Source organism: Giraffa tippelskirchi, chromosome 11 (assembly GCF_054371585.1).
Source record: "Giraffa tippelskirchi isolate mGirTip1 chromosome 11, T2T-mGirTip1v1.2.pri, whole genome shotgun sequence".
In the NCBI taxonomy this organism is placed as follows: domain Eukaryota; kingdom Metazoa; phylum Chordata; class Mammalia; order Artiodactyla; family Giraffidae; genus Giraffa; species Giraffa tippelskirchi.
In genome coordinates this window covers 102,448,524-102,474,893 of record NC_137285.1, presented here as the reverse complement: position 1 = coordinate 102,474,893, position 26,370 = coordinate 102,448,524, and the positions used below count along the sequence as shown (strand labels likewise).

Here is a 26,370-nt window from a genome sequence, read left to right as displayed (position 1 = left end):
AAGGATAGGTGTCCAGGAGAGAACGCCAGTAGGATCAGCAAATGTTAATAAAGCACATGCTGTGTGCAGACCTTGGGGAGACAGCAGCAGGTAAAATAGTCCCTTGGAACTAACATTCTGATGGCAGAAGATAGACAGTAAACACATGAACAAATGAGCTCTCATAGGACTTCCGTGGTGGCCCAGTGGTTAAAACTCCACAATGCCAGTGCAGCCGGGAGGGGGCTTGGTTGATCCCTGGTTAGAAACTGAGATCCCACATACCGCGAGACCCAGCCAAAAAAAATTTTTTTAATAAATAAAAAAGTTCTCATAAGGACTTGTGAAAGTGGTAAAATGACTTGTGGGAGGATAACCAGGACAGGCACAGCCTTCCAAACAGAAGGAAGAGCAAGGCAAAGGCCTGAGTGAGGTGACTGTAACACGTTTAGGGGATAAGAGACAGGTTGGCATGGCTGGAGATGATAAATAAGGTGGGGAGAGGAAGGATGAAGTGAGAGAGCTGGCACGGGCCAGTTCACACGGGGCGCTCTGCACATGGTGAGGATTGGGGGGTTTATTTTGGTTACAGTGGGAACCTGAGCTGGAGCAGCGTGAATAGCAGTAGGATGCACACAGCATGTCTGCAGAAAAGCTTGGCGAGAGGGAAGGCTCGAGGAGGGCAGGCGTGCCTGAGAACGTGGGGAGAGGGGGTATTTAACTGGATTGCAAGATTGTTTGACTTCTAGGCTTAATAAATCAGACTCAGGGTGGATAAGGGAAAAAAAGTGAGAGTGGGGAGAGGAGACAGGAAGGCAATAGGAAGATCAGTTCAAAGCCTGTGAAATGCATACAGCCCATTCATGTTGCTGTGCAGCAGAAACTAACACAACATCGTAAAGCACTGTAAAAGTGTACTCTGAAAAATAAATAAAATTTTAAGAGGAAGCGAAGGCTCATGTTGGAGCAATGGGATGTAGCTTCATCTAATCATCCCTCGCCTGTAAGGTGCCACATCAGATATCTGCCTTTTCCAGGAGAGATCCATGCACTTGTGTATTTCCTCCACTAGCCTGTAAACAGGGGAGTTCCCACACTCGTTTCTATTATGTGTTCCTCAATGGTCTAACATAGCAGGTGCTCAATAAGTGTTTGTTGAATGGGGGGTGGTGGTGGGGAAGGCCTGTGAAATGGTGAGATTCCGCATACAGGTGGTGGTAGTGGACCTGGGAAGGAAGAAAGGGGCAACAAACACAAGAGATGCAAGCAAGGAAGAGTTTCTGGGACTGGGTAACCAGGCATATAACTGGGCCAGGAAGAGGGAACTTGCAGTCAGTGTTTGTTTAGAAATAGAGAAATCAGATTTCCTTATTGATGGATTATATTAAGCTATCAAAGAAAACTGCTGTTGCCTTATTTTTAACAGTTGATACACTGCCGTTTGAAAGTAATTTTAATTCTTGTCCCTAGAAACAAAGTAGAGAAACTTCTAGATTTATTAAAGATTGCCTAAATGTAGCTGGCTTATTCCATGAAGCAAAGTTATTTGAAATACTCAGACGCTATGAGAATGTTTTGAAAATTGTGGAAACTTTTTTTTTTTTAACCTAAGGAAGTTGGAAACTTTTTTCTTTAAATGTCGACTCCCAGAATGGTCTCCATGAGATGGTTTCCACTCCGGTGTTATTGTTTTAGTTGGCAATCAGTAGACAGCAAAGATCTGAAGTTCAGCTACAGCAAAGCCAATATTTTGGAAAGAATTTCCACAGTGCATGGATTTAAGGTACTGTGGAAATTTTTGACCTTTAATGCAGTGAGATCTAGACTACATCATTTTTTAAAAGTGAGAAATGAAAACATTTGGTAATAGCTTCATTGACCTTTCACCCCCAGTATGAATATACTGATATACAGTCCTACAGAAAAAAAAAGGTTGGAAACCTTGGTTTCTGAGACCCCTTCCATAGTCTGGTGATTGAGAATATCCCTGAGGGGTCAGAAAAAGTAGTTATGCAATATTCATCATATTAGTCCCAAATTTTATGTCATGATACTAACACCCTTTATTTCTATAATCTTTTAGTACACCTCCCTGGTTGACAGGGAGTAAATTGAGACTCAGAGAGGCCATGTAACTTTCCCAAATTTGGGTCCTAATGGTACTCACACCCTGAAATGGTGAGGACTCTCAACTAGCAGGGCTAAGCAACCGTCATGTATATTGACCCTTGGGAAAATGCAGTTTGGGGAATTCTCTCTTCTGAATCATATTCCTAAGACTGGAACTTCACAATGAATTATTAACATACTTTCATTCAAAAGGTGTTTTAGGTACACATAGTGGATTTGTGAAAAAAACTCTGTGAAGGTAAAATTTAAGTGAGCAGATTTTGTCAGTCATAGTTCTGGGTTATAAGTGTGAGGTCTTGATGTTGAAAAGTGATTGTATCTTGCTAGGATCAAAACCAATTTTCTGTTTATGGTGTCTCATTAACAATAGCTATGCTGTCTGTACAAAGCATCACCTCTCAGATTTTCCCAGCGGTTTTCCCAACACAGAGGGAGATGAACTCACACAGGCTGGAGGGCAAGTTGGGGGCTGGTTACATAGTCTGGAATTGTTCACTTTATAAATCAGATGCTTTATCGTTAAATTCATGCACATTTTGTATCCTCCTCAATGTCATATCTACATTTCTTTCAATATTAAAATTATTCACCTTTATTTAACATAGGGAAAATATTGATAATCTCAGAAGATGTATTTTATTTGGCTCATAGTTTCACATAACTCTTGGCATACTTCAGCGTTATGCCTAGAATATGCAGACATGAACCAGTTTGAGAAATGGAGAATAAAGAATTTCTTCCCCAACTTTAGGTTCCTCTTACACAAACTGCTATTAATTTCAAGTCATTCATTTGGGGGATAATTGTGTGTGTGTGTTAGACGCTCAGTCACGTCCAACTCTTCAGGACTCCGTTGACTGTAGCTCACCAGACTCCTCTGTCCATGGAATTCTCCAGGAAGAGTACTGGAATGGGTTGCCATTCCCTTCAGCAGGGAATCTTCCCAACCCAGGGATCGAACCTAGGTATCCTACATTGCAGGCAGATTCTTTACTGTCTGAGCCACCATTAGTGGTAAATAAATGGGGTAGTGATTTAGATCTCCCAACTCTTAAATGGAATGGTTTGAGAGCCTTTGACAGTAAAGCAAGTGAGTCCACCTGCTGGCCAGGAGCTAAGGAGCCTGCTTGTAACTCAATCATCACGGTTATTGCTCAGTTGAAGTGGTTGGTGACCCTTGATAGTGTTGACCAGTGTGTGATTTTTCATCAAACTTTGTTAGACTTACATGGGCTATTGGATAGTATAAAGCACAAGAAACATTTATGTTAAAAATTTAATTAATGAGGATGGAAATGGTAATTCTACAATGTCTCAGGACAAACCTTGCCAAATTCATGGATTATCTTCATTGATCTCAGATCTTTTATAGATGTTTCTAGGTATTCAAAAGCTAAACTTTTTATATATATACACACACGGACACATATAATATCTAGTTTGTTTTATTGGGAATAAAGACTGCCCACATTATTGTGTATTATTTGCAAAGAAGTGCTAAATTGCTTATCCATTTTACCATTTAAAAACAAAATATGGAAATAATTTAGATAAGAGGGTTTATTTTTTAGGTTCAAAAATGTAAGCATTCTGAATACAAGATCATGAAAAGTTTTTGACCATTTGTAATCTCAATTTATAATCTCAACATATGGAGCTTCCCAGGTGGTACAGTAGTCAAATCCATTTGCCAGTGGAGGAGACACAAGAGACACAGGTTCGATTCCTCTCAGGAAGATCCCCTGGAGAAGAAAATGGAAACCCACTCCAGGATTCTTGCCTGGGAAACCCCATGGACAAAGGAGCCTGGTAGGTATAGTCCATGGGGTTGCAAAGAGTTGGACACAACTGAGTGCACATATGTGCACAATCTCAGTGTATAGATGACTTCCAAACTAAATGTATCAATTTTAGATAAATACTTTTTTTACATAATTTAAATAAATTAGTGACTCATTTGTTAAATGGGGAAAACAATTTTTCTTGAATAATGTTATAGTGAACTTTTATTTTTTTATTGGAAGATGGTTACTTTACAACATGGTTTATTGTTTATCCATCCTATATATAATAGTGTGCATCTAATACTAATCCCAAACTCCCAATCCATTCTACTTAGTTTCTAGGTGACAATTTACAATCTTATAGGTGATCATACTAACTTTTCTCCAAAAGTAGCTTTCTGTGTATCAGATCATATATCTTAACTTTTAATTTGGAAAATATTATTTTTGTACCTATATACTATATTCCTATTTGGTATCTTTAGTTTTCGTTGAGAATCTAAGGGGACCTTAATTCATTATGGTCTGTAAAAGGCGCTAAAAATTTGTATAGTGTGCTCACCTATCAGTATTAGAAACTTACCTGATTGAATGATTAGACTTCTATTTTTCTAAGTGATATGATTTAGAATTATGACTATAATAGTATGCATAAATGTTTCCAGGAATTCCAATGAATATTGTTTGTAGGTCTTACAGAAAGTGTCTCAGTACAACTCTTTCCTCTACACGTCTACTCAGTACTAGAGTTTGATGAAAAGATCTTATGTTTTGTGGGGTTATTGTTGTTGTTTAGTCACTCAGTTGTGTTCGACTCTTTGTGACCCCATAGACTGCAGCATGCCAGGCTTCCCTGTCCTTCACTGTCTCCTGGAGCTTGCTCAAACTCATGTCCATTGAGTCAGTGATGCCATCCAGCCATCTCCTCCTGCCTTCAATCTTCCCCAGCATCAGGGTCTTTTCAAATGAGTCAGTCCTCTGCATCAGGTGGCCAAAGTATTGGAGTCTCAGCTTCAGCATCAGTCCTTCCAGTGAATATTCAGGACTGATTTCCTTTAGGATTGACTGATTGGATCTCCTTGCAGTCCAAGGGACTCTCAAGAGTCTTCTCCAACACCATAGTTCAAAAGCATCAATTCTGCAGCACTCAGCCTTCTTTATGGTCCAGTTCTCAACTCTCACATCCATATGTTTTGTGGGGGGAGGGTTGTTTTTCATGAGAAGGGTAGTGCTATCTATAATAAATAGAGTGGAGAGGGTTCATTTGTTATATCATTTAAAAATAGCCAAGTTCAGTTTTCCTAACTGCTAAGATGTTTTAACGCTTTGAGGGAAAATGCATGTCATTCATTGAAAATACCCATGTAATGCTGGTCCAGCATTTTTGTTTTTAAACTTTAATTTTCCACAGAGATAGCATACTGCATAGACACCTAGTGCTGGGAAGTTGCAGAGTGTCAGGAGATTCCTAAGGTTAAGTGATGGGTGCAGAGGAGCCTCATATGTGATATGATCTAGAAGCGGCCACGTGGCCCTTTAATAGCTCTCTAACACGTTCCAGGAAGGTACATGTATTCTCTCAATCTCCTGAGAATTATCTCTCACCTCCTTCAATTCTGACCTTTTCTGGTTTCTTAAACTAAATCAACACCCACCCCCCTTCCAGAAGCTGATTACTTGATTTTTTTTTTTCCCATGAAGAAATTTCTCTTGAGTATAAATGCCCAGGCTGTGAGTCAGTAGTTTTTGGCATTACTTCTCTATTAGCTCCTAGTTAGGAAGTTCAGCCAGAGGTTGGAGGGATTGCTAAACACCGAGGGCTTCCCAAGACCCATTTTTAAGAGCAAACGAATATGGAGGCTCCTGGGAACTTTGAAACTCATCTTTCGTCACTGCCAATATTCTGAGATCTGCACAGTTGACTCTTGTGTTCAATTCCAAATGAAGCGTTTGGGTCACATGATTCCTAGGCTAGTAATGTTGTGTAGGAAAAGCAAGATTAGTACCTTATTTGTGTCATGTGGAGAAGGAAAATGGAAGCCCACTCCAGTACTCTTGCCTGGAAAATCCCATGGATGGAGGAGCCTGGCAGGCTATAGCCCACGGGGTCGCAAAGAGTCAGACACGACTGAGCGACTTCACTTCACTTCACTTCTATCTTAGTAGTCCATGTAACAGTCTGAATCCTGTTTATAAAGTGTTCTTTCACGGGTCTTGATCTTTGGTTCTTCAAGTCATTTTTAGCTTGTACACCTGACAGCTTGTGGCCCCTGCCCCGTGCTTATTAGTCCATTGAGAAGTTAATCGAGGGCCAGAATTATTTCTGTTCTTGGTCTTTGTCTCTAGTTGCAGTGCAGCGTTGGGGTTATGAGTCTTCAGAAACTTTCAGATTTTAAAACATGAAGGATCTCGTCCCAGTATTTTCTGGTGAGGTTGTTTATTCAGGATAGATAGTTATTTTCCCACTTTACTTTTTTCCTCTGCCCCATACTTCTAAGCTGTTTACTTCCCACAGCGAGGGAATGAGATGAAGCACGAGTGAGTCTTGGAGGCGTTGGCTGTCTTGTAGCTGTGCTGCCGTCTACCTTCACAGACACTGTCACCATCTGGGACTGGCTGCAGGCTAGCCCTGCTCTGTTCCACCTGCTTTGGGTTTCTCCTTGGTTAGCCAGAAAAGAAGTCAGGGGCATTACTCTTATTACACCAAATAAGAAAATTTCCTGTTGCAGTCAGTTGTCCTGATTTTTAAATTCGTGCCACCCGTTCCCTCTTTCCCCTTACCACACAGACACACCCCTTTGATGATGTACTTCCTTTTAGGGCCACAGTATCACTCCCCCTTATAGCCCCAGGCTCCTGATCTTGCCTAGAACAAAGGATTTCAAGTCTTAAACTGGATAGTAAAGCTCTGGCATTTAAACCATCCCTAGAAGACAGGCATATGGTTCAAATTAAAGTCTGCTGCTCTGTATTAAGAGAAGGGGATGTAAGGTGCCATTCCAGCCTACAGACAAATGCTAACCAACCAGGGTGTTTGGGGCTTGGAAAAGAGACTTAACCGATTATGTTCGGAGGCACCTGGGAGTGGAGAAGTAAATGCCCACAGGCCGAGTGAAGAGAGCAGCTCCGCCCTTCTGTTCGGGGCTGAAGACTGACTTGAACCAGTTTCTTCCCTTGTTTCTCCCTTTCCTTCTGTAACTCTTTGGAATGTTCATCATTCTAATATTGAATCTGTAGGCCCTAATTTTCTTCCTGTTGCTAGTAAATAAAGAGTAAGGGACATGAAAGTATCTTTATGGCGTCTTTGTACCTGAGAATTTTCTAAAACTGCACCGTGTTTTAGTTCTTATTATTAAAGGCTTTATATTAAAAAAAATTTTTTTTCAGTATATTGTTTATTTATTAGGCTGGGCCAGGTCTTAGTTGTGGCACACAAACTCTTAGCTGCTGCATGTGGGATCTAGTTCCTCAACCAGGGATCGAACCTGGACCAGCTGCGTTGGGAGCACAGAGTCTTAGCCACAGAACCACCAGGGAAGTCCCTAAAATATTTTTAATGTGAAGTACTAAAGCAATAATATAAGCATACTATAGGAAATTTAAACAGCAACAAAAGATTTTAAGTTCTCAAACTGGAATCCTACCTTAAAACTATCATTATCATTTTGAATGCATTTTTTTTCTATGCATGTTTTTTTACAGTTGTAATCACTGTATGTACCATTTTAAATGTGCTTTTTATCTTTCATACTATGTCAAACATTTTCCCTATGCTGCTCCCTATAGTCATTTTTAGTGATTGCGTATCAAGTAGGTATACTGTAATTAATTTCTCCCATATTGTTGTGAGAGCACAGAAAGTCTGGTAGGGTTTTCTTTTCCATTCCCCCTTCCTTTCTTTGACGTTTGTCAGTGCACTGGAGACTTGGGTTCAATCCCTGGGTTGGGAAGATCCCTTGGAGAAGGGAAAGGCTACCCACTCCAGTATTCTGGCCTGGAGAAAAGAGTCAGATACAACTGAGTGACTTTCACCTTCAAAACTGCAAAATATATATACTTAACCTTGGAACATGCACTGAATGTGTTCTCTTCTTTGCCTTAAGTTTCTGTGTTACTTTTGTTGTTGCTGTTGTTGTTTTTTATCCCCTGCACACTGCCCCGCTTGTGCGTCTCCCTGTCTAATGTCCCCATGCTCTCCATCCTGCACTGTGTGAACAGAGCCTGCGGCGCTGTGATTTATTTCACTTGTGCCCTGGGTTAGAATGCCCCCAGACTGACATGAACTGGGGCCATACAGCACTGCCGTATTGGACGATAGTTCTGGAAAGCTAAAAGAAGATAGTGGCTGAATACAAAGTGTTTGAGGTGGTAAAGAAATGCTTAGGCTCTGCCCATCCACTGGCTTCTTACCTCTTGGACTTGAGTAATTAAAAAGTTATTGTCAGAAAAAAAAAAATCAGTTCAGTTCAGTCGCTCAGTCATGTCCAACTCTTTGTGACCCCATAGACTGCAGCATGCCAGGCCTCCCTGTCTATCACCAACTCTCAGAATTTACTCAAACTCATGTCCATTGAGTCAGTGATTCCATCCAACCATCTCATCCTCTGTCATCCCCTTTTCCTCAGAAAAAAAATACACAGCACTATTTACAGTATCTAGGACATGGAAGCAACCTAAATTTCCGTTGCTAAAGAAATGGACAAAAAAGATAAAAAAGATATGGAATATTACTCAGCCATAAAAGCAATGAAATAATGTCATTTGCAGCAACATGGATGGACTTTCAGATTATCATACTGAGTGAAGTATGTCAGGCAGAGAAAAGCCAAGTATCATATGATATTGCTTATATGTGGAATCTAAAAAAAAAAAAATGTACAAATGAACCTATTTACAAAACAGAAATAAAGTTACAGATGTAGGAAACAAATTTATGGTTGCCAGTGGGGAAATGCAGGGGGGAAGGAAAGTTGGCCATATGGAAGGAAAATGTAAATCTCTTTAGTGTTGTTCTTTGTTTGCAGCTCTTGTCCAGTTAAGGGAGTTGGTGACAGTGTAGATAGAAATGTTTAAAATGAATTTTTAAACTATTTATAAGTAATGTGTCTTAGTCCATTCAGGCTGCAATAATAAAATACTGCAGACTAAGTGGCTTATAAGCAACAGAAATTTACTGCTCACAGTTCAAGACTTGGAGATTCACACTCAGGTAAGAAAAACAGCCTGATCCCTCCCCTCCTGAGCCATGTGGATAATGGAGCTTAGAGCCCAGTGAAATGGCCCCTAAGGGCAAAAAATAGAAGTAGAGGATAAAAGGATCCTATTCTTTTCTTTGCTTATTATGAAATATCATGTATATAAACAGACATGTACATTAACCACATGTGTATACTTTAATGAATCACTATAAAGCAAACACCTGTGCAAATTACCACATAGGTCAAAAAATAGATAATGTAATTAGCTGGGCCTCCTGTCACAACCTCATTCTTCCCCCATGGGGTAATCTCTGTCTTGATATTCATGTTCATCACTTCTTTGCTTGATAGTTTTTTTAAAAGTAGTTTTTACCACCTGTGCAATATATTTCTCAGAAGTTTTGTTCCAAGAGGTGCCATTTATATTGAATGTAATGTGCAGTGGGCCCATCCTTAATATAGTTTGCTTGTTTTTGAACTATGTGTGAGTGGAATCATGCTGAATATATGACTTTGAGTTTTATTTCACACAACACTGTTTGCAAGATTTATCATGTCTGTATAGCTAGGATTTATTCTATTTCTATCTAGTAGTCCATGATAGAAGTATACCACAAGTTAGTTATCCACTGATGGATATTTGGATTGCTTTCAGTTTGAAGCTCTTACTGTTGCACTCTTGCAATGAATATTGCACTCTTAAACATCCCATGCCTGGTGGGCTGCAGTCCATGGGGTCGCTAAGAGTCAGACACGACTGAGCAGCTTCACTTTCACTTTTCACTTTGATGCATTGGAGAAGGAAATGGCAACCCACTCCAGTGTTCTTTCCTGGAGAATCCCAGGGACGGGGGCGCCTGGTGGGCAGCCGTCTATGGGGTCGCACAGAGTCGGACATGACTGAAGCAACTTAGCAGCAGCAAACATCCCGTGTGCATTTTTAAACATCTACGAGTCTAGACCGAGGAGTAATGTTGCCAGGTTGTACTGTATAAATGTTTTCAGATTTCACTGAGTGTTGCTGAACCAGTCTGTCAGTTTGTGTGAGTTCCTGTTCCTGCATATCCTCACCAGTACTGGGCTTTTTTTTTTTTTAATTGAACTATAGTTGATTTACAAGACCTTCTAGAACTAACACCCAAGAAAGATGTCCTTTTCATTATAGGGGACTGGAATGGAAAAGGAGGAAGTCAAGAGATACCTGACAAAAAAAAAAAAAGAGATACCTGGAGTAACAGGCAAATTTGGCCTTGGAGTACAGAATGAAACAGGGCAAAGGCTGATAGAGTTTTGCCAAGAGAACACACTGGTCATAGCAAACACCCTCTTCCAACAACACAAGAGAAGACTGTACACATGGATATCACCAGATGGTCAATACTGAAATCAGACTGATTGTATATTTGCAGCCAAAGATGGAGAAGTTCCATACAGTCAGCAGAAACAAGACCAGGAGCTGACTGTGGCTCAGACCATGAACTCCTTCTTGCCAAATTCAGACTTAAACTGAAGAAAGTAGGGAAAACCATTAGACCATTCAGGTATGACCTAAATCAAATCCCTTATGATTATACAGTGAAAGTGACAAGTAGATTCAAGGGGTTAGATCTGATGGACAGAGTGCCTGAGGAACTATGAATGGAGGTTCGAGACATTGTACACGAAGCAGGGAGCAAGACCATCCCCAAGGAAAAGAAATGCAGAAAGGCCAAATGGTTGTCTGAGGAGGTGTTACAAATAGCTGTGAATAGGAGAGAAGCGAAAGGCAAAGGAGAAAAGGAAAGATATACCCATTTGAATGCAGAGTTCCAAAGAATAGCAAGAAGAGATAAGAAAGCCTTCATCAGTGATCATAGAGATCTCTTCAAGAAAATTAGAGATACCAAGGGAACATTTCATGCAAAGATGGGCACAATAAAGGAAAGAAATGGTAATGGACCTAACAGAAGCAGAAGATATTAAGAAGAGGTGGCAGGAACACACAGAAGAACTGTACAAAAAAGATACTCACTACCCAGATAATCACGATAGTGTGATCACTCACCTAGAGCCAGACATCCTGGAATGCGAAGTCAAGTGGGCCTTAGGAAGCATGACTACGAACAAAGCTAGTGGAGGTGATGGAATTCCAGTTCAGCTATTTCAAATCCTAAAAAATGTTGCTGTGAGAGTGCTGCACTCAGTATGCCAGCAAATTTGTTAAATTCAGCAGTGGCCACAGGATTGGAAAAGGTCACTTTTCATTCCAATCCCAAAGAAAGGCAATGCCAAAGAATGCCCAAACTACTACACAATTGCACTCATCTCACATGATGGTAAAGTAATGTTCAAAATTCTCCAAGCCAGGCTTCAACAGTACGTGAACCGTGAACTTCCAGATGTTCAAGCTGGATTTAGAAAAGACAGAAGAACCAGATATCAAACTGCCAGCATCCATTGGAATTTCGAAAAAAGCAAAAGAGTTCCAGAAAAACATCTACTTCTGCTTTATTGACTATGCCAATACCTTTGACTGTGTGGACCACAACAAACTCTGGAAAATTCTGAAAGAGATGGGAATACCAGACCACCTGACCTGCCTCTTGAGAAATCTGTATGCAGGTCAGGAAACAGCGATTAGAACTGGACATAGAACAGCAGACTGGTTCCAAATAGGGAAAGGAGTACGTCAAGGCTGTATGTTGTCACCCTGCTTATTTGACTTATCTGCAGAGTACATCATAAGAAACACTGGGCTGGATGAAGCACAAGCTGAAATCAAGATTGCTGGGAGAAATAGCAATAAGGATACGCAGATGACACCACCCTTATGGCAGAAAGCGAGGAGGAACTAAAGAGCCTCATGATGAAAGTGAAAGAGGAGAGTGAAAAAGTTGGCTTAAAATTCAACATTTAGAAAACTTAAGATTGTGGCACCTGGTCCCATCACTTCATGGCAGATAGATGGGGAAACAGTGACAGAGTTTATTTTGGGGGGCTCCAAAATCACTGCAGATGGTGACTGCAGCCATGAAATTAAAAGACGCTTACTCCTTGGAAGAAAAGTTATGACCAACCTAGACAGCATATTAAAAAGCAGAGACATTACTTTGCTAACAAAGGTCCATCTAGTCAAAGCAATGGTTTTTCCGGTAGTCACGTATAGATGTGAGAGTTGGACTATAAAGAAAGCTGAGCGCCGAAGAATTGATGCTTTTGAACTGTGGTGTTGGAGAAGACTCGTGAGAGTCCCTTGGACTGCAAGGAGATCCAACCAGTCCATCCTAAAGGGTATCTGTCCTGAATATTCATTGGAAGAACTTATGCTGAAGCTGAAACTCCAATATTTTGGCCACCTGATGTGAAGAACTGACTCATTTGAAAAGCCCCTGATGCTAGGAAATATTGAAGGTGGGAGGAGAAGGGGATGACAGAGGATGAGGTGGTTGGATGGCATCACCGACTCAATGGACATGAGTTTGAGTAAACTACGGGTATTGGTGATGGACACGGAGGCCTGGCATGCTGCAGTCTGTGGGGTCGCAAAGAGTCAGACGTGACTGAGCAACTCCACTGACTGATTTACAGCTGTAGTTGTTTAAACTAGTTTCAGGTATGCAGCAAAGTGCATCAGCTATACATATCCACATATCCACTCCTCTTAAGATTCTTTTCCCATATTTTCCCATTACAGGACCCTGAGTCAAGTTCCCTGTGCTATATACAGTTGGTCCCTATTAGCTATTCACTTTATATTTAGTAGTGTGTAGTGCTGGGTATTATTACACTTTATAATATTTGCCAAACCGCTGAGTGTGTAATGATTATCTCATTGTGGATTTAGTTTTTAATTTCATCTTAATAGTGAGATTGAACTCCTTTTATGTCTTTTGGCTTTTTTTAAGTGTCTGCTAAAAAAAGGTCTTTTGCCCGTGTTTCTACTGGGTTGTCTGTCTTACTGATTTATAGGAGTTTTTGTTTCAATAATAAGAACATGAGTCTTTTGTTTTATGTGTTACAACTAGCTTCTTTTGTTTCTTGATTTCTCACTTCATTCTCTTTAAAATATCTTTCAATGAATACACATTTTAGTATAACTTTAATATAACCAAATTTAATATCTTTTCCTTTATGATGTGTGCCTTTTGTTTCTTGTTTAAGAAATCCTTCCATCCCCTGAAGCTATAATCTCCTTTATTACTTTATTTTAAAAAACTTTGTAGTTTTACCATTTGTATTAAGTTGATCTACCTGGAATTGATTTAAGGATATATGAGGAAAGTGTCCCATTTAATTTTTCCCATAGGAAAAATCAGGTGTACCTATGGCATTTATTGCAAAATTAATCCTTTCCCCAGTTTTATACAGTGCCTACTGTCTTTTCAATGCACTGTTTTTAAAGCAACTTGTTGAGAAACAGTATGTTTCAAGGGTTTTATGCCTTTGGGAAATATGTAAGTATAGCAAGGGATTGGCAGTCAAGAATAAAATGAAAAGAAGTAGTATATATAACTGAGAATTTGGAAGTAGTATAAAAATAATTCTGAGATGTACATTTACCTCAATATAAACATGCATGATGCTAAAAGCACAGTGTGGGCTTTGAGGGCATCCAGGCTGGCATTATAGGCTGAACCTTGTTCTCAGTAAGTCTTTTTTTTTTTAACCTTTGAATTTGAACATGATACTTAATGACCCTCACTTTCCCAGAAGTGAATTAAAAATAATGCTCATCTAATCCCAGTGGCTCAACGGTAAAGAATCTGCCTGCAGGAGACACAGGAGATGAGGGTTCAATCCCTGGGTCAGGAAGATCCCCTGGAGGAGATGACAACCAACTCCAGTATTCTCACCTGGAAAATCCCAAGGACAGAGGAGCCTGGCGGGCTATAGTCCATAGGGTTGTGAAGAGTCAGGCTCGACTGAGCACACACAGACAACACAACACACTTACTCTGTAACACAGCACTTGATGGAGAGTCGCTTGAAAAATATGTTTACTTTATTCCTTTGAATTCCAGGAGCTGCACAAATGGGAAAACTGCAGCACTGGGAGAGACAGATCCAGGGCAGCCCAGGATGCCTGACTCACTAGAGTCCTTGCTACTCGACTGCGTGGCCCACATTGCTCATTTCTCAGTGCCCTGAATGAATTTACTCCGAGTTCAGAGTTATTAATTGGTTGTCATCCAACTTAGTAAGAAATGCCTTATCTTATTCATAGTGTGACATTCTAGATGATTCAGAATGAATCTGGGTTATGTTCATAGTTCATTCCTATGACTTAGCATTTCTTTTAAGACAAATTAACTCACAACCTCTGAGGGGAAGTTGTACCATTTCTAGTCTCAAATATTTATAGTGATCATAGTTTTCTCTCAGATAGAAGTACCTGTACAGTACTTGGATGACATTGTATGGTTGCTGCAGACCACCTTTTCCTTCTTTGACATGCTTTTCTCCTCTCTCAGCTCCCTTGTTATAAATATCTCTCTCTCCCTTTTGTTCCATCCTCTTTCTGTTCCTGTACCTATAGCATAGGAAGTACCTATGGGTGTCCTAAGCCATAACTCCCAGCCATTCCTTTTTCACTACTTATTCTTTCAAAAACCTTGTATCATTCATTACTACACCTCAATTTGTCAGAACATCTCCACTTGAATTTCTTCTCACCTTCTTAAACCAAACTTCTCACCTTTTTAAATTAAAAAATCTTTTTCTTCCCCAATCAAATACTCTGTACCTTCCCCTCCTTTTTATCCTATGTATTATCTCCCCTCAAGTACTGTCCAGGCTTTTGTCAAAATAATTTCTGAGTTGTCTTTCTCATTTTCACTGTTTCTGCTTTCTCACAGGCCTTCTGCTTCTCCTCATACGTTTTTTATAATTTTTTTTAGTTTTTAGGCTACACCACGTGGCATGTGGAATCTCAGTTCCTTGATCAGGGATCACCCACATCCCCTTCGTTGGAAGCATGGAGTCCTAATCACTGGACCACCAGGGAAGTCCCACCTCATACTTAATCTAGTCTTGCTTTCAGGTTAATTTTACTACATCTGCCTGTACTGGAAGTCCCAGTGACTCCTCACTGCCCATCAGTTCAGTTCAGTTGCTCAGTCGTGTCCGACTCTTTGCTATCCCATGGACTAAAGCACGCCAGGCTTCCCTGCCTATCACCAACTCCTGGAGCTGGCTCAAACTCATGTCCATTGAGTTGGTGATGCCATCCAACCATTTTATGGCCATAAGAGTTCTCAAACCTTTTCAGGAAGAGTTTTAGTTATGCAACAACTCTTTCAGGAAGACTTATTTTGTTTGTTTGTTTACATTCAGATATCTAAATTATTTCCAGAAGATCCAGTAGGTCTGAGGTGAAGTTTGTGGATCACTCTAAATACATTGGTAATCCTGATGTGGCTGAAAGGGTTGAAAATCAATGGTTGGAAGAGGACATAGGAAACGGAATGAATACTGCTTATGATTTGACATAAATAATTATTCAGACACCAGTTTTTTATTTGGGTGGTGGGTTCACAGGTGCTCATTGCATAACTATAACTAAGTAACTACTTGTAGAAGAAAACATAGGGGTGAATCTTTGTGACCTTGGGTTAGGTAGTGACTTCTTAGTTATGACACTGAAAGTGTAAGTACAAAAGAAAATCTGGGTAAATTGGACACCAAAATTAAAAAACTTGTGTGCATCAAAGGACACTGTCAAGAAAGTGAAAAGATAATCCACAGAATGTGAGAAAATATTTGCAAATCATGTCTATGGAATTGTATCCAGAGAATATAAATAATTCTTACAACTTAATAATGAAAAAATAATCCAGGGACTTCCCTGGTGATCCAGTGGTTAAGACTCCATGCTTCCACAGCAGAGGACAAGGTTCAGTCCCTGGTCGGGGAACTAAAATCTTACATCTTGCATGCTGCTCGGGAAATAAAAAGATAATGCAACCTAAAAATGGGCAAAAGATTTGAATAGGTATTTGTCCAAAGAATATGTATTTGTCCAAAGAAGATACACAAATGGCCAATTAGCACATGAAATGATGCCCAGCATCATTAGCCATCAGGGAAATGCTAATTAAAATCATAGTAAAATACCCCACCCCCCAGAACAGCTGTAATTTAAAAAATATAAAAAGATAGTAATAAGTGTCAGGGAGGATGTGGAGAAATTAGAACTCTTGCACATTGTTGGTGGGAATGTAAAGTGTTGCAGCCATGCAGTTTCTGTATGACCCAGCAATTCCACTCCTAGGTATATATATAAGAGAAATGAAAACATAGATCCACAAAAAAAGTTATGTTAATGTTCATAGCAACATTATTTGTAGTACCTCCTACCAAAAGAATCAATCTAAATATCCATCACCTGATGAATGGATACATAACGTGGTATGTTCATACCATGGAATATCACTCATAATTAAAAAAAAAGAATGAACTACCGATAGATGCTACAATGTGGATGAACCTTGAAAGCATTATGCTAATTGAAAGTAGCCAGTCACAAAAGACCACATTTTGAATTTGTTGTTCAGTTGCTCAGTGGTGTCTGACTCTTTGTGACCTCATGGACTGCAGCACACAAGGCTTTCCTATCCTTCACCATCTTCCAGAGCTTGCTCAAACCCATGTCCATCGAGTCGTTGATGCCATCCAACCATCTTGTCTTCTGTTGTCCCCTTCTCCTCCTGCCTTCAGTCTTTCCCAGCATCAGGGTCTTTTCCATTGAATTGACTCTTCGCATCACATGGCCAAAGGATTGGAGCTTCAGCTTCAGCATCAATCCTTTCAGTGAATATTCAGGGTTGATATTTCTTTCAGATGGACTGGTTAGATCTCCTTGCTGTCCAAGGGACTCTCGAGAGTCTCCTTCAGCACCACGGGGAAGTCTGGCCTGTTGCTGCTGTGTAATGTTGTTTCTTGCCGTATACCTCTGTGAACCTTACATCATACCTAGGGTAGTTTCTTTATTGTTGCTTCAACTTAGCTTGCTAGTTCCAAGTGATCTGCCTTTGCTCTGCTTTTCCCCAGCCACCACTTAGAAAAAACCCTTTCTATATTCCCCCTGTGCTTTTCCAGATCCAGTCCACTCAACTTAAGTTCTCCTTTCTTTTTTGAGTCTGTCCATAGGAACATACTTTTTCTGCATTCGGTTCTTTCATAGGAACCAACACATTGCTCTACTGATTAAACGGTTCCAGAAATACATGTTAAATACAGGAGTGAAAGACATGGAAGAACTTGGTTAGAGACCCTGATGGTGACATTAAGAATACAAAGCTTTAGTAAACACTGAAAGACATTATGATTAAGAGCAGCTTTCAGTTCAGTTCAGTCCAGTCTCTCAGTCGTGTCCGACTCTTTGTAACCCCATGAACTGCAGCATGCCAGGCCTCCCTGTCCGTCAGCAACTCCTGGAGTTTACCCAAACTCATGTCCGTTGAGTCAGTGATGCCATCCAACCATCTCATCCTCTGTCATCCCCTTCTTCTTCTGCCTTCAATCTTTCCCAGCATCAGGGTCTTTTCCAGTGAGTCAGCTCTTCGCATCAGGTGGCCAAAGTTTTGGAGTTTCAGCTTCAACATCAGTCTTTCCAATGAACTCCCAGGACTGATCTCCTTTAGGATGGACTAGTTGGATCTCCTTGCAGTCCAAGGGACTCTCAAGAGTCTTCTCCAACACCACAGTTCAAAAGCATTAATTCTTCGATGCTCGGCTTTCCTTATAGTCCAACTCTTACATCTGTACATGACTACTGGAAAAACCATAGCCTTGACTAGATGGACCTTTGTTGACAAAGTAGTGTCTCTGCTTTTTAATATGCTGCCTAGGTTGGTCATAACTTTCCTTCCAAGGAGTAAGCGTCTTTTAATTTCATGGCTGCAGTCACCATTTGCAGTGATTTTGGAGCCCCAAAAAATAAAGTCAGCCACTTTTTCCCCATCTATTTGCCATGAAGTGATGGGACCAGATGCCATGATCTTAGTTTTCTGAATGTTGAGCTTTAAGCCAACTTTTTCACTCTCCTCTTTCACTATCATAGAGAGGCTCTTTAGTTCTTCTTCACTTTCTGCCATGTGGTGGTGTCATCTGCATATCTGAGGTTATTGATATTTCTCCCGGCAATCTTGATTCCAGCTTGCTACTGAACCAAAATAAGATGAACAAGCCCATCTCATTGAAAGGAAATATGATTTTCTAGGATTAAGGTTAACTGATCAAACTTAAATTCTAAAAGCTTTTCTTTCCTTGCTTCTTTGACATTTCTGATCCAAGCCAGCAAGAATTCTCCCTCATTCTTTTTTAACCATTGCTTTAAAATTTTCATGAGAATTTCTGCTTCCAGGTTGGGTCATCTTGCAGTTTTTTTTCACTTGCCTGCATGTGTAGATAACTAAAAACCAACACAAATCTTAGTAATTCTGTTCCATGTCTTGTCTGTTCCCCACCTATCCCAGTCTACCTCCACATCCCCCTAGTAGTCCCGTCAGGCTTCCCTAAACTGCCAATAAAACCCCAAATAGGCTGGTTTGAATTTTAACTGCTTTCCTGTTTCCCTGCCAGTCTTCTTACTATGGGTAGCAAACCCCTCCCCCTCAACGAAGGTAAGCTGCTGAAAGAATAGAGAAGGAATTCTTTTTTTCTCAGTTATTCAGTCCCTGAAGTGTTGAGTAGAAGGAATTAAACTTTCACAGTGAGCTCCAGATTTCATATATGTTATTAATTTGAGATTTCTCTTAGTAATTTAAATGTTCAGAAAATAAGTTATGATTTTGCTGAATGGACAGTGAACTGGCCAGAATTTTTAACTTACTGGCTGCATAGCTGTATTGAAGATTAATGTGTAATACTTGTGATGAGGCACTAGTGAAGACACGACAGCAGTATGCTCTCAGTAAAACTGAATTTCTAGTAATAATATGTGTATCGAAGTGGGAGGGTGGGTCAGATTCTGTTAGGTTTGGTACTTTGAAGAATGAATTGGGACTTCCCTGCTGGTCCAGTGGATAAGAATCTGCCTGCCAATTTAGGGGACATGAGTTGGATCCCTGGTCTGGGAAGATTCCACGGGCCATGGAGCAGCTAAACCCATGTACTTACAACTACTAAGCCCACAGTCTAGAACCCTCAAGCCACAACAACTGAATCTGTGTGCTGCAACTGCTGAAACCAGCAGCTATTGAGCCCATGAACCACAGCTACTGGAACCAGTGTGCCTAGAGCCTGTGCACAGCAACTAGAGAAAGCCCATGAGCAGAGATGAAGACCCAGCACAACAAAAAATAATAAAAAGAAGAAAAGGATGAATTGGCCTCTGCCAGGATCATTCATTGGAGGAAGCTGGTGTTCATGGCAGGGAAAGTGTCAGAGCAAGCAGGGTGAAGCAAATTTTGCTTAAATGTACAAAACTCTTAGGGTTAGGAGTAAGAGCAATATATGGAGTGATTAGAGGAGACCCCATGACACATTTACAAGACTAAAGGGTTTTTGTTTGCTCTTTAATAGGAAAGAGAGGCAAGCTGGTGGAGGGGTGGTGGTGGTTGAATCTTGCTGTCAGTCATTGGGTCTAGCTGTTGAAAGCAGCTGTGTGGCTATAACATGCTGTGGAAGCAGATGTTTCCCCCATGTGGCCTCTTTAGATGTCAGACCCTGATCAGTCATTCATTCTTGCACACTCATTTCTCATACAAACACCTAATAGCAATCTAAGCCTGTAGCCATTGCTGAAGATGGTTTCCTTTGATATTGTTTCCTTTGTAAAGATTTCCTGTTTGGTAGATTAAAAAAAAAAAAAAACAAGCTCTTGCTCTGTACCTTCTCCTCAGCAGAGTAAAAGAGTAGAAGGGTGACTAATTGTAGATAGAGCATTCATAGTTCAAAATGACAAATTTCCCTTATATACTTTAAGCTGCTTATTAGGAAGTTTTAAAATCAAGTGGTTTTAATTCATTGCTTGCCCTGTGGCATTCTCCATTCAAAACACAAGCAGAATACTCCATGACTTTCTCTTCTGGACTTTGCTATCCAATCACACCAACGTCAGAGCCCATCATCAGTTATTACAGTCTCCGTCAACATGTCTTCCTCACTGTGCAGAGAAAGGCTAGTTGTGGGAAAGGATCCGGTGAAGGTCTTTGCCAACCAATTAGAGATGCATCAAGATACATCCTCTTTCTAAATAATTCCCAAAGTACTTGCTCTGTTGAATCGCCTTTGTTGGGATTTTTAGCAACCTATCCCCAATCTCTTAAGAAAAACAGGTTATAACTTTAACTGATAAAATGATTGGGCTTCAAATGTCATAGGTTAGTTGGTAGGGCTTTAATTGCAGTTGCATTCAACTCAACATTTGTTAGGCACCTACTGTGTTTAAACTGTATGTTAGGTAATATGAGAGTCAGAGATGAAAAAAGTATTTTTAAGGAATTCGGTAGAGAGGAGGTAGACCTCTACTAGAGAGATAGTGTGTGTGCATGCTCCGATTCTTCGCGACCCCACAGACTGTGGCCCACCAGGCTCTTCTGACAATGGGATTTCCCAGGCAAGCGTACTGCAATGGGTTGCCATTTCCTTCTACAGGGGATCTTCCCAACCCAGGGATCAAACCCGTTTCTCTCTTTCATCTCTTGCACTGGCAGGTGGGTTCTTGACCACTAGCGCCACTTGGGAAGCCTAAAGAGATAGGATGGTATATTTTTAAAGGAGCTAGAAAAATAAGATATTTATATGTGGAATTAACAAAAATAAAGGCGGAATACAAAGTTATAAGGGAGTGCAGAGAAGGTAGAGGACATTTCCTATAGGAGAGTCAAGAAGACTTGACAGACGAGGCATTTATTTTGCATTAATGAATGAGAGTATTTGATTTCTCTTGTTGAAGTAGCTTTAGTGGTGCTAATGATGGCCCTGACCTCTAAGCCCCTTGTGATCATTTTTATAACCTTAGGAGGGCTGGCTAGGAGGTAGAAGCCATAGGAGCTGGCCAGCTGCCAGTCAGTCTAAAAAGGCTGCAGTAGCCAGGAGGTGACAAGAGGATTGGCCTAGTGCTTTTATTGCAATTTTATTGCAGTTTAATTTAGTGGCCCTTTCTTGAGTCCCTGCTATGTATGAAAACACTGTCTGGAGAATAATATAAATAAAACAATGTCCCTAGTTTACTAACTAGTGGAGGATATAAACACACGATACAACTAAATATAACATGAGGCTTGTGATTGGGCTGTAGAGGTACAAACAAAGGGCCAGGGAAGCACAGAGGAGGAAGCCACTGACGTGGTGTTTTGTAGTAGGAGTCAGTGAAGGCTTCATACAGGAAGTAATATTTGACTGGGCATTGAAAATAAGTGCTATTTCTAATGTGGCAAGGAAAGGAAAAGGCCTGGCACAGAAAGGAAGTAGCATAAGAGAAGCACATAAACACAGGATGTGAATAGCAATGCTAGAATGCCCAGGGATGGGCTAGAAATTTAAGGTGGAGCTGGGTTGTTGTGAAGGACCCTAAATGCGAAGAGAGCTGTACTCTTCTGTAAGCAGAAGGGAGCCACCAAATATTTCTGAGTAAGGAGGAGCGTGGTGTGATTTGTGTCACGTTCACTGCTCTAAATGAGTGACTTAAAGGCAAGTAAAGGGTAGTAAGCAAGAGTGTCAGCCAAGAAGATGAGAGATAATAAGAGTATGAACTGAGATGGGGGAATGGAAATGGAAAGAAGGAGGTAAGTTCAGGACACACAGGGTAGAAGCAGTAAAAGTTTATCCCCAGTTTGAAATGGAAATGAGAGGTAGCAAGGCACAAAGACCCCAGTGCTCCTAGTAACGCGATGGTAACTCCATGAATGCACATGGGAACATCACTGGAAGAGCAGTTTGATTCTGGAAAATGGCGAGGTTGAGATGTTTCTTCCCAGGTAAGTGTTAGAAGGCCACATCAGGAACTTAAGAGTGGTACCAGGGTCAGAGCTATAAATTTGGAGAATCATTACCAAACATGTGATTGATGATGGTGGAAGCTGTGGGCCCAGAAGAGCTGGTCCTGAGAAAACATAGGGGAATCAGTGACAGTCAAAATCAGCACGTGCCTTGCTAGAAAACATCTTCTGGAGGCAGAAGAAGAGCAAATGGCACATGGAGGCAGAGTTGTCATTGGGACTAAAACTAGGAGAGGGAGAGGAGCTTCTGAGAGGTCCTGGGAATGTGGGAACATGATAGGCCTGGGAAAGGAGGGAGCTTCAGCCTGCCTTACCTGGAGTCATTGATATAAATATCTATGTGCATAGAAGTATTTCTGAGTCAGTGAGACTCTGTCCTTTGGCTGCTGTCTTTGCTCATTTAAGTTCTTAGTCTTCCTCTCCACTCTATACCCCTCCAATCTCCCTTCTACTCTCTCTTCACACAGTGGGAGGGGGAGAAATGGAAAGAGGAAGTTGAAGTTAAAATGTAAACATTCTTGGTTTGATTGCAAATAAATTGCATATTCTTTATCTTGAATAAGCCATCTTAATGGTAATAAAGTCACTTTGTCTAATTTTTAAGTTCACCGTGTCTCTCGTGGTCATGAATGTGTTTGTCACAAGAAGTAAAAATAATCTGAAAATCGTGGGTCCAGAATCCACATCGTGGATTCTGACGTGGTCTTGATATCAATCTTTATCCAATTTTGGTTTTGTTCTTAAAGATACCACTCACCTCAGTCCAGATTTGTGAAGGAAATGGTACTGATTTTGGTACTGACGTAAACCAATCATGTTTACTTTTAGTTAACCAGATATCTTTTACATTCCAGCCCATCTGTACCTCTGTTTCAGTGTTATTTTAAATTTAAGTGGCTGGTTATATAATTTCTAAAGGTTCTGTCTCTCTGTTTGATATTCAAACTTAAGGACCCAGAATCCTTATTCTAGTGACTAGAAACTAGTCTTTACTGGTGAGGATCACATGAGTGGTGTCCATTTGTCTTTCTAGATTTTGGCTTCAGTAACCTCTTCACTCCCGGGCAGCTGCTGAAGACCTGGTGTGGCAGCCCACCCTATGCCGCACCTGAACTCTTCGAAGGAAAGGAGTATGATGGACCCAAAGTGGACATCTGGGTATGTGCCTGCCTCCTCTCCCCACGGTGTTAGTTACCCTAGCTGACGGCAGCTGTCCTCATCCTGGACAAGACTGAGATCTCGATCACCTGTTCTTTGAATTTTCAATTCTTTATACAAAGTCTGTTCTCTAACCCTTGTCATATGGACTGAGCCACAGGTTTCCACCTCCCCCTTTGCATCTGCAAAGAAAAAAAAAAAACTCCCAAGGGCAAGCTTGGACGGATGCCCTTGCCAAGAACAGAAGTTCTTTCTGTTGTTGCCACTTGCTTTCTCCCTAGGATGAGTACTGAGAGAAATTCTAGATATATTCCCCAAAATTAACATCTGGAAGCAAAGAAGAATGCTAACTATTCTAAAGATGATTGGCCTTGACAATGCCCCATATTATTTCTCATTAAAAAAAAAAGAAAAGGAAATGTTTGTCCCATTATCTCGCGCATGACTCACCACTCTCTTCATCAGTTCAGTTCAGTCGCTCAGTTGTGTCCGACTCTTTGCGACCCCATGGACTACGGCGTGCCTGGCTTCCCTGTCCATCGCCAGTTCTTTATACACATACTGTAGTGACCTGTCTTGTTTCTCTGATGCGATTAGTCAAACATGTTCTCTGTTTGCGATGCAGAGCCTCGGAGTCGTCCTCTACGTACTTGTGTGTGGGGCCCTGCCGTTCGATGGGAGCACACTGCAGAATCTGCGGGCCCGGGTGTTGAGTGGAAAGTTTCGCATACCATTTTTTATGTCCACAGGTAAGGGAGATGCCAGCACACAGCTCTGACTGGGTTCATGGAACGGTAGACATGCTAAGTTATCCCAGAATTGAGTAATGGGGTATATATGACCCCATTTAGGATTAAATTGAACAGTTTAGGGTCCAGAATGTTAAACTTCTTAATGTTAAATTGAACAGTTTGCTGAATTGAACCTCCAGAGGCACGATTCTATAGGAATGGAGTGTCTAGGTTTTAGCTTCAGATAACCCTGCCCGAGTTTGGTTCTGGACTCTACACAGGGCTTTGCTAGTGTGGTGGGCAGATTACGAAGTCTTTCTGAGCTCTAGTTTCCTCATTAACAAAAGGCTGACAGTTTTGTGAGGACCACTTCTATGAGAACTAAATTAAATAGTGTATGGAGAGTTAATAGGCCCAGCACATGGTAGCAGGGCGGTGGATAGTCCTGTTTCATCTCTGTTTTATCTCTCACCCTTTTTCAGGGTAATATTTCTGTTGGGTTGGTCAAAAAGTTCGTTCAGGTTCTTCTATAACACTTAAACGGTAAAATTTTTTGGCCAACCCAACATTTACTGGGGGTTCCATAGAGATGTGGTAATAAATGGCAAAGGGAAAGCAGGCTTTGCATCTTAGTCTTACTGATACGACATTTCCTGCTTCTATGACTTTTATCCCCCCAACTCAAATTAAAAAGTACTTTTTAAATGAGTGGGCAGTAGCTCTTAGAAAAAAGTAACACTGGAAACAAGCACCCAAAATCGACAGTATTTCATCACCATCTATATACACACATAAGAAAGGGACATTCTGGAGACAGTGCTCTAAACAGTGTGTTTAGTTTTGCTTCATCATGATTTCAGTTTAAGATACAACCTACAGAGTGTATATCAACTGGGTTGGGAGCACAGTGGAAGCACATGGGAATTATGTTTTAGAAAGAAAACAAGAATTGCATTTGGAATCAACATCAGAAATTTTGTTTCTAAAATGCATTTTAGAAAAAAGCCATGGGGAAAATAAAATAGAGCCAGGCAGTGGGTTAGGGATGGTGGGTGGGTGGTTATTTGTAAAGGTATAGCAAGGAACCCCTTCCCTGAAAAACAGATGTTTCGGTGACAACTTGGAGAAGGCGAGGGGAGGGTGTGAGCTGTGCAGTCTGAGGAAGGGCTTTGCAGGCAGAGGGGACAGCGAGTGCAAAGGCCTTGGGGAGAGAACACACACCGGTGTCTAAGGAACAGGATGGAAGCCTCTGTGCTAGAAAGGAATGAGAGAGAGGACGGGAGAGGTGCAGTCAAAGGGGCAGAGAAAGCTCACTTTGTGGGCCTGGTCAGTCAGTGTAAAGACCTTAGTTTTCACTCTTGAGTGAAATGTGAAAAATCAGAGGATTTTAACAAAGGAATGGCATTAACTGACTTTTGGGTTTTCTTTAACTTTTATTATTTCTTACGAAAATTTTCAAGCATGCAAAAGTATTGAAAGAATTTTATGGTGACTTTTGTTCTTTTAAAAAAAAAAATCACTCTGCCAACTCTCTTGGTTGAAAGGTTCAAGGGCTGAAGGAGGGAGACCAGTTAGTAGGAGATTTTGGTGGCTAGTTCCCAGACTGGAGTGTAGAGGTTGGGGTGGTAAGAAGCCTTCAGATTCAAGAGATAATACATACTGTGTGGCACCATTCCAAGCATTTTGCAAACATTAACTCATTTAATTATTTTAACAACCCTATAAGATACATGAGACTATTAGCCCCCGTTTTATAGGTGATAAAGCTGAAACCAGGAGATGTTTAGCCATTTTCCCAAGATAACACAGCTACCAAGTGACTAAACTAGAATTTGAACCTAGGCAGTCTGGCTCTAGCAACATTTATGTGGGATTTGATCTGAGAGAAAGAGAGTAATTAAAGGAAGAGAGTAATTAAAGGTAACTCCAAGGTTCTTGGCTTGAGCAACTGGAAGGATGGATTTACTGCTAATAGAGGTGGGAATGGCTAGAGAAGACTGCTTCCGTTTTGGAGAAAGGTTTAGCGGTGTTCATTTGATGTGCCCATTAGACATCTATGTTGAGTTATGGTATGGGCAGATGAACTTAGTAGGACTTGGTTGGGAGTGGTGGGCTATGGATACACATTTGGGAATGATCAGTGTATATATAAGATTTAAAGCTCTGAGATAAGATCACATTTTAGGCCATGAATGTAGAAAAGCTCCAAGGATTAATCTCTGGGACACGCTAACATTCAGAGATCAGGAAGGTGAACAGGGATCAGCATAGGAATGGTTAGTAAGGTCAGCCAGAGTGTCTGTGTCCTGGAAAACAAGGGAAGAGGATGTTTCAAGGAGGAGGGAATGAGGAACGATGTGGAGTGCCCCTGGTGGGTCAGATGATAGAACTTGTTGCAGGACAGAGGGGATGCAAAGTGCCCCATCATACTAAGAAAGCATCGAGACAGAAAAACAAGGCAGGCAGC

At 40.9% G+C, this 26,370-nt stretch overlaps 1 protein-coding gene and 1 long non-coding RNA gene across 28 annotated transcripts in view; one reads left to right on the top strand and one right to left on the bottom strand.

Annotated features, from left to right (window-relative positions):
• Positions 1–26,370, top strand: part of SIK3 (SIK family kinase 3) — a 278,071-nt gene that overhangs the window by 204,649 nt on the left and 47,052 nt on the right. For 24 of the 27 annotated variants that reach the window (XR_014070035.1, XR_014070033.1, XR_014070032.1 and 21 more), the window contains 2 exons: positions 23,048–23,172; positions 23,798–23,921. Coding sequence is in view for 18 of the 27 variants with exons in the window: in XM_081546450.1 (XP_081402576.1) it covers positions 23,048–23,172; positions 23,798–23,921 (249 nt within the window). In the remaining 9 variants the exon portion in view is untranslated. Of the gene's footprint in view, positions 1–21,557; positions 21,994–23,047; positions 23,173–23,797; positions 23,922–26,370 lie in introns of those variants that run through there. The other 3 variants (XM_081546458.1, XM_081546452.1, XM_081546459.1) reach the window with 2 other exon arrangements.
• LOC145527955 (uncharacterized) lies at positions 12,586–17,575 on the bottom strand. Its single transcript, XR_014070040.1, has 2 exons — positions 13,924–17,575; positions 12,586–13,321 (listed from the first exon to the last, which is right to left on the bottom strand). It is a non-coding gene; the product is annotated as an uncharacterized LOC145527955 (long non-coding RNA).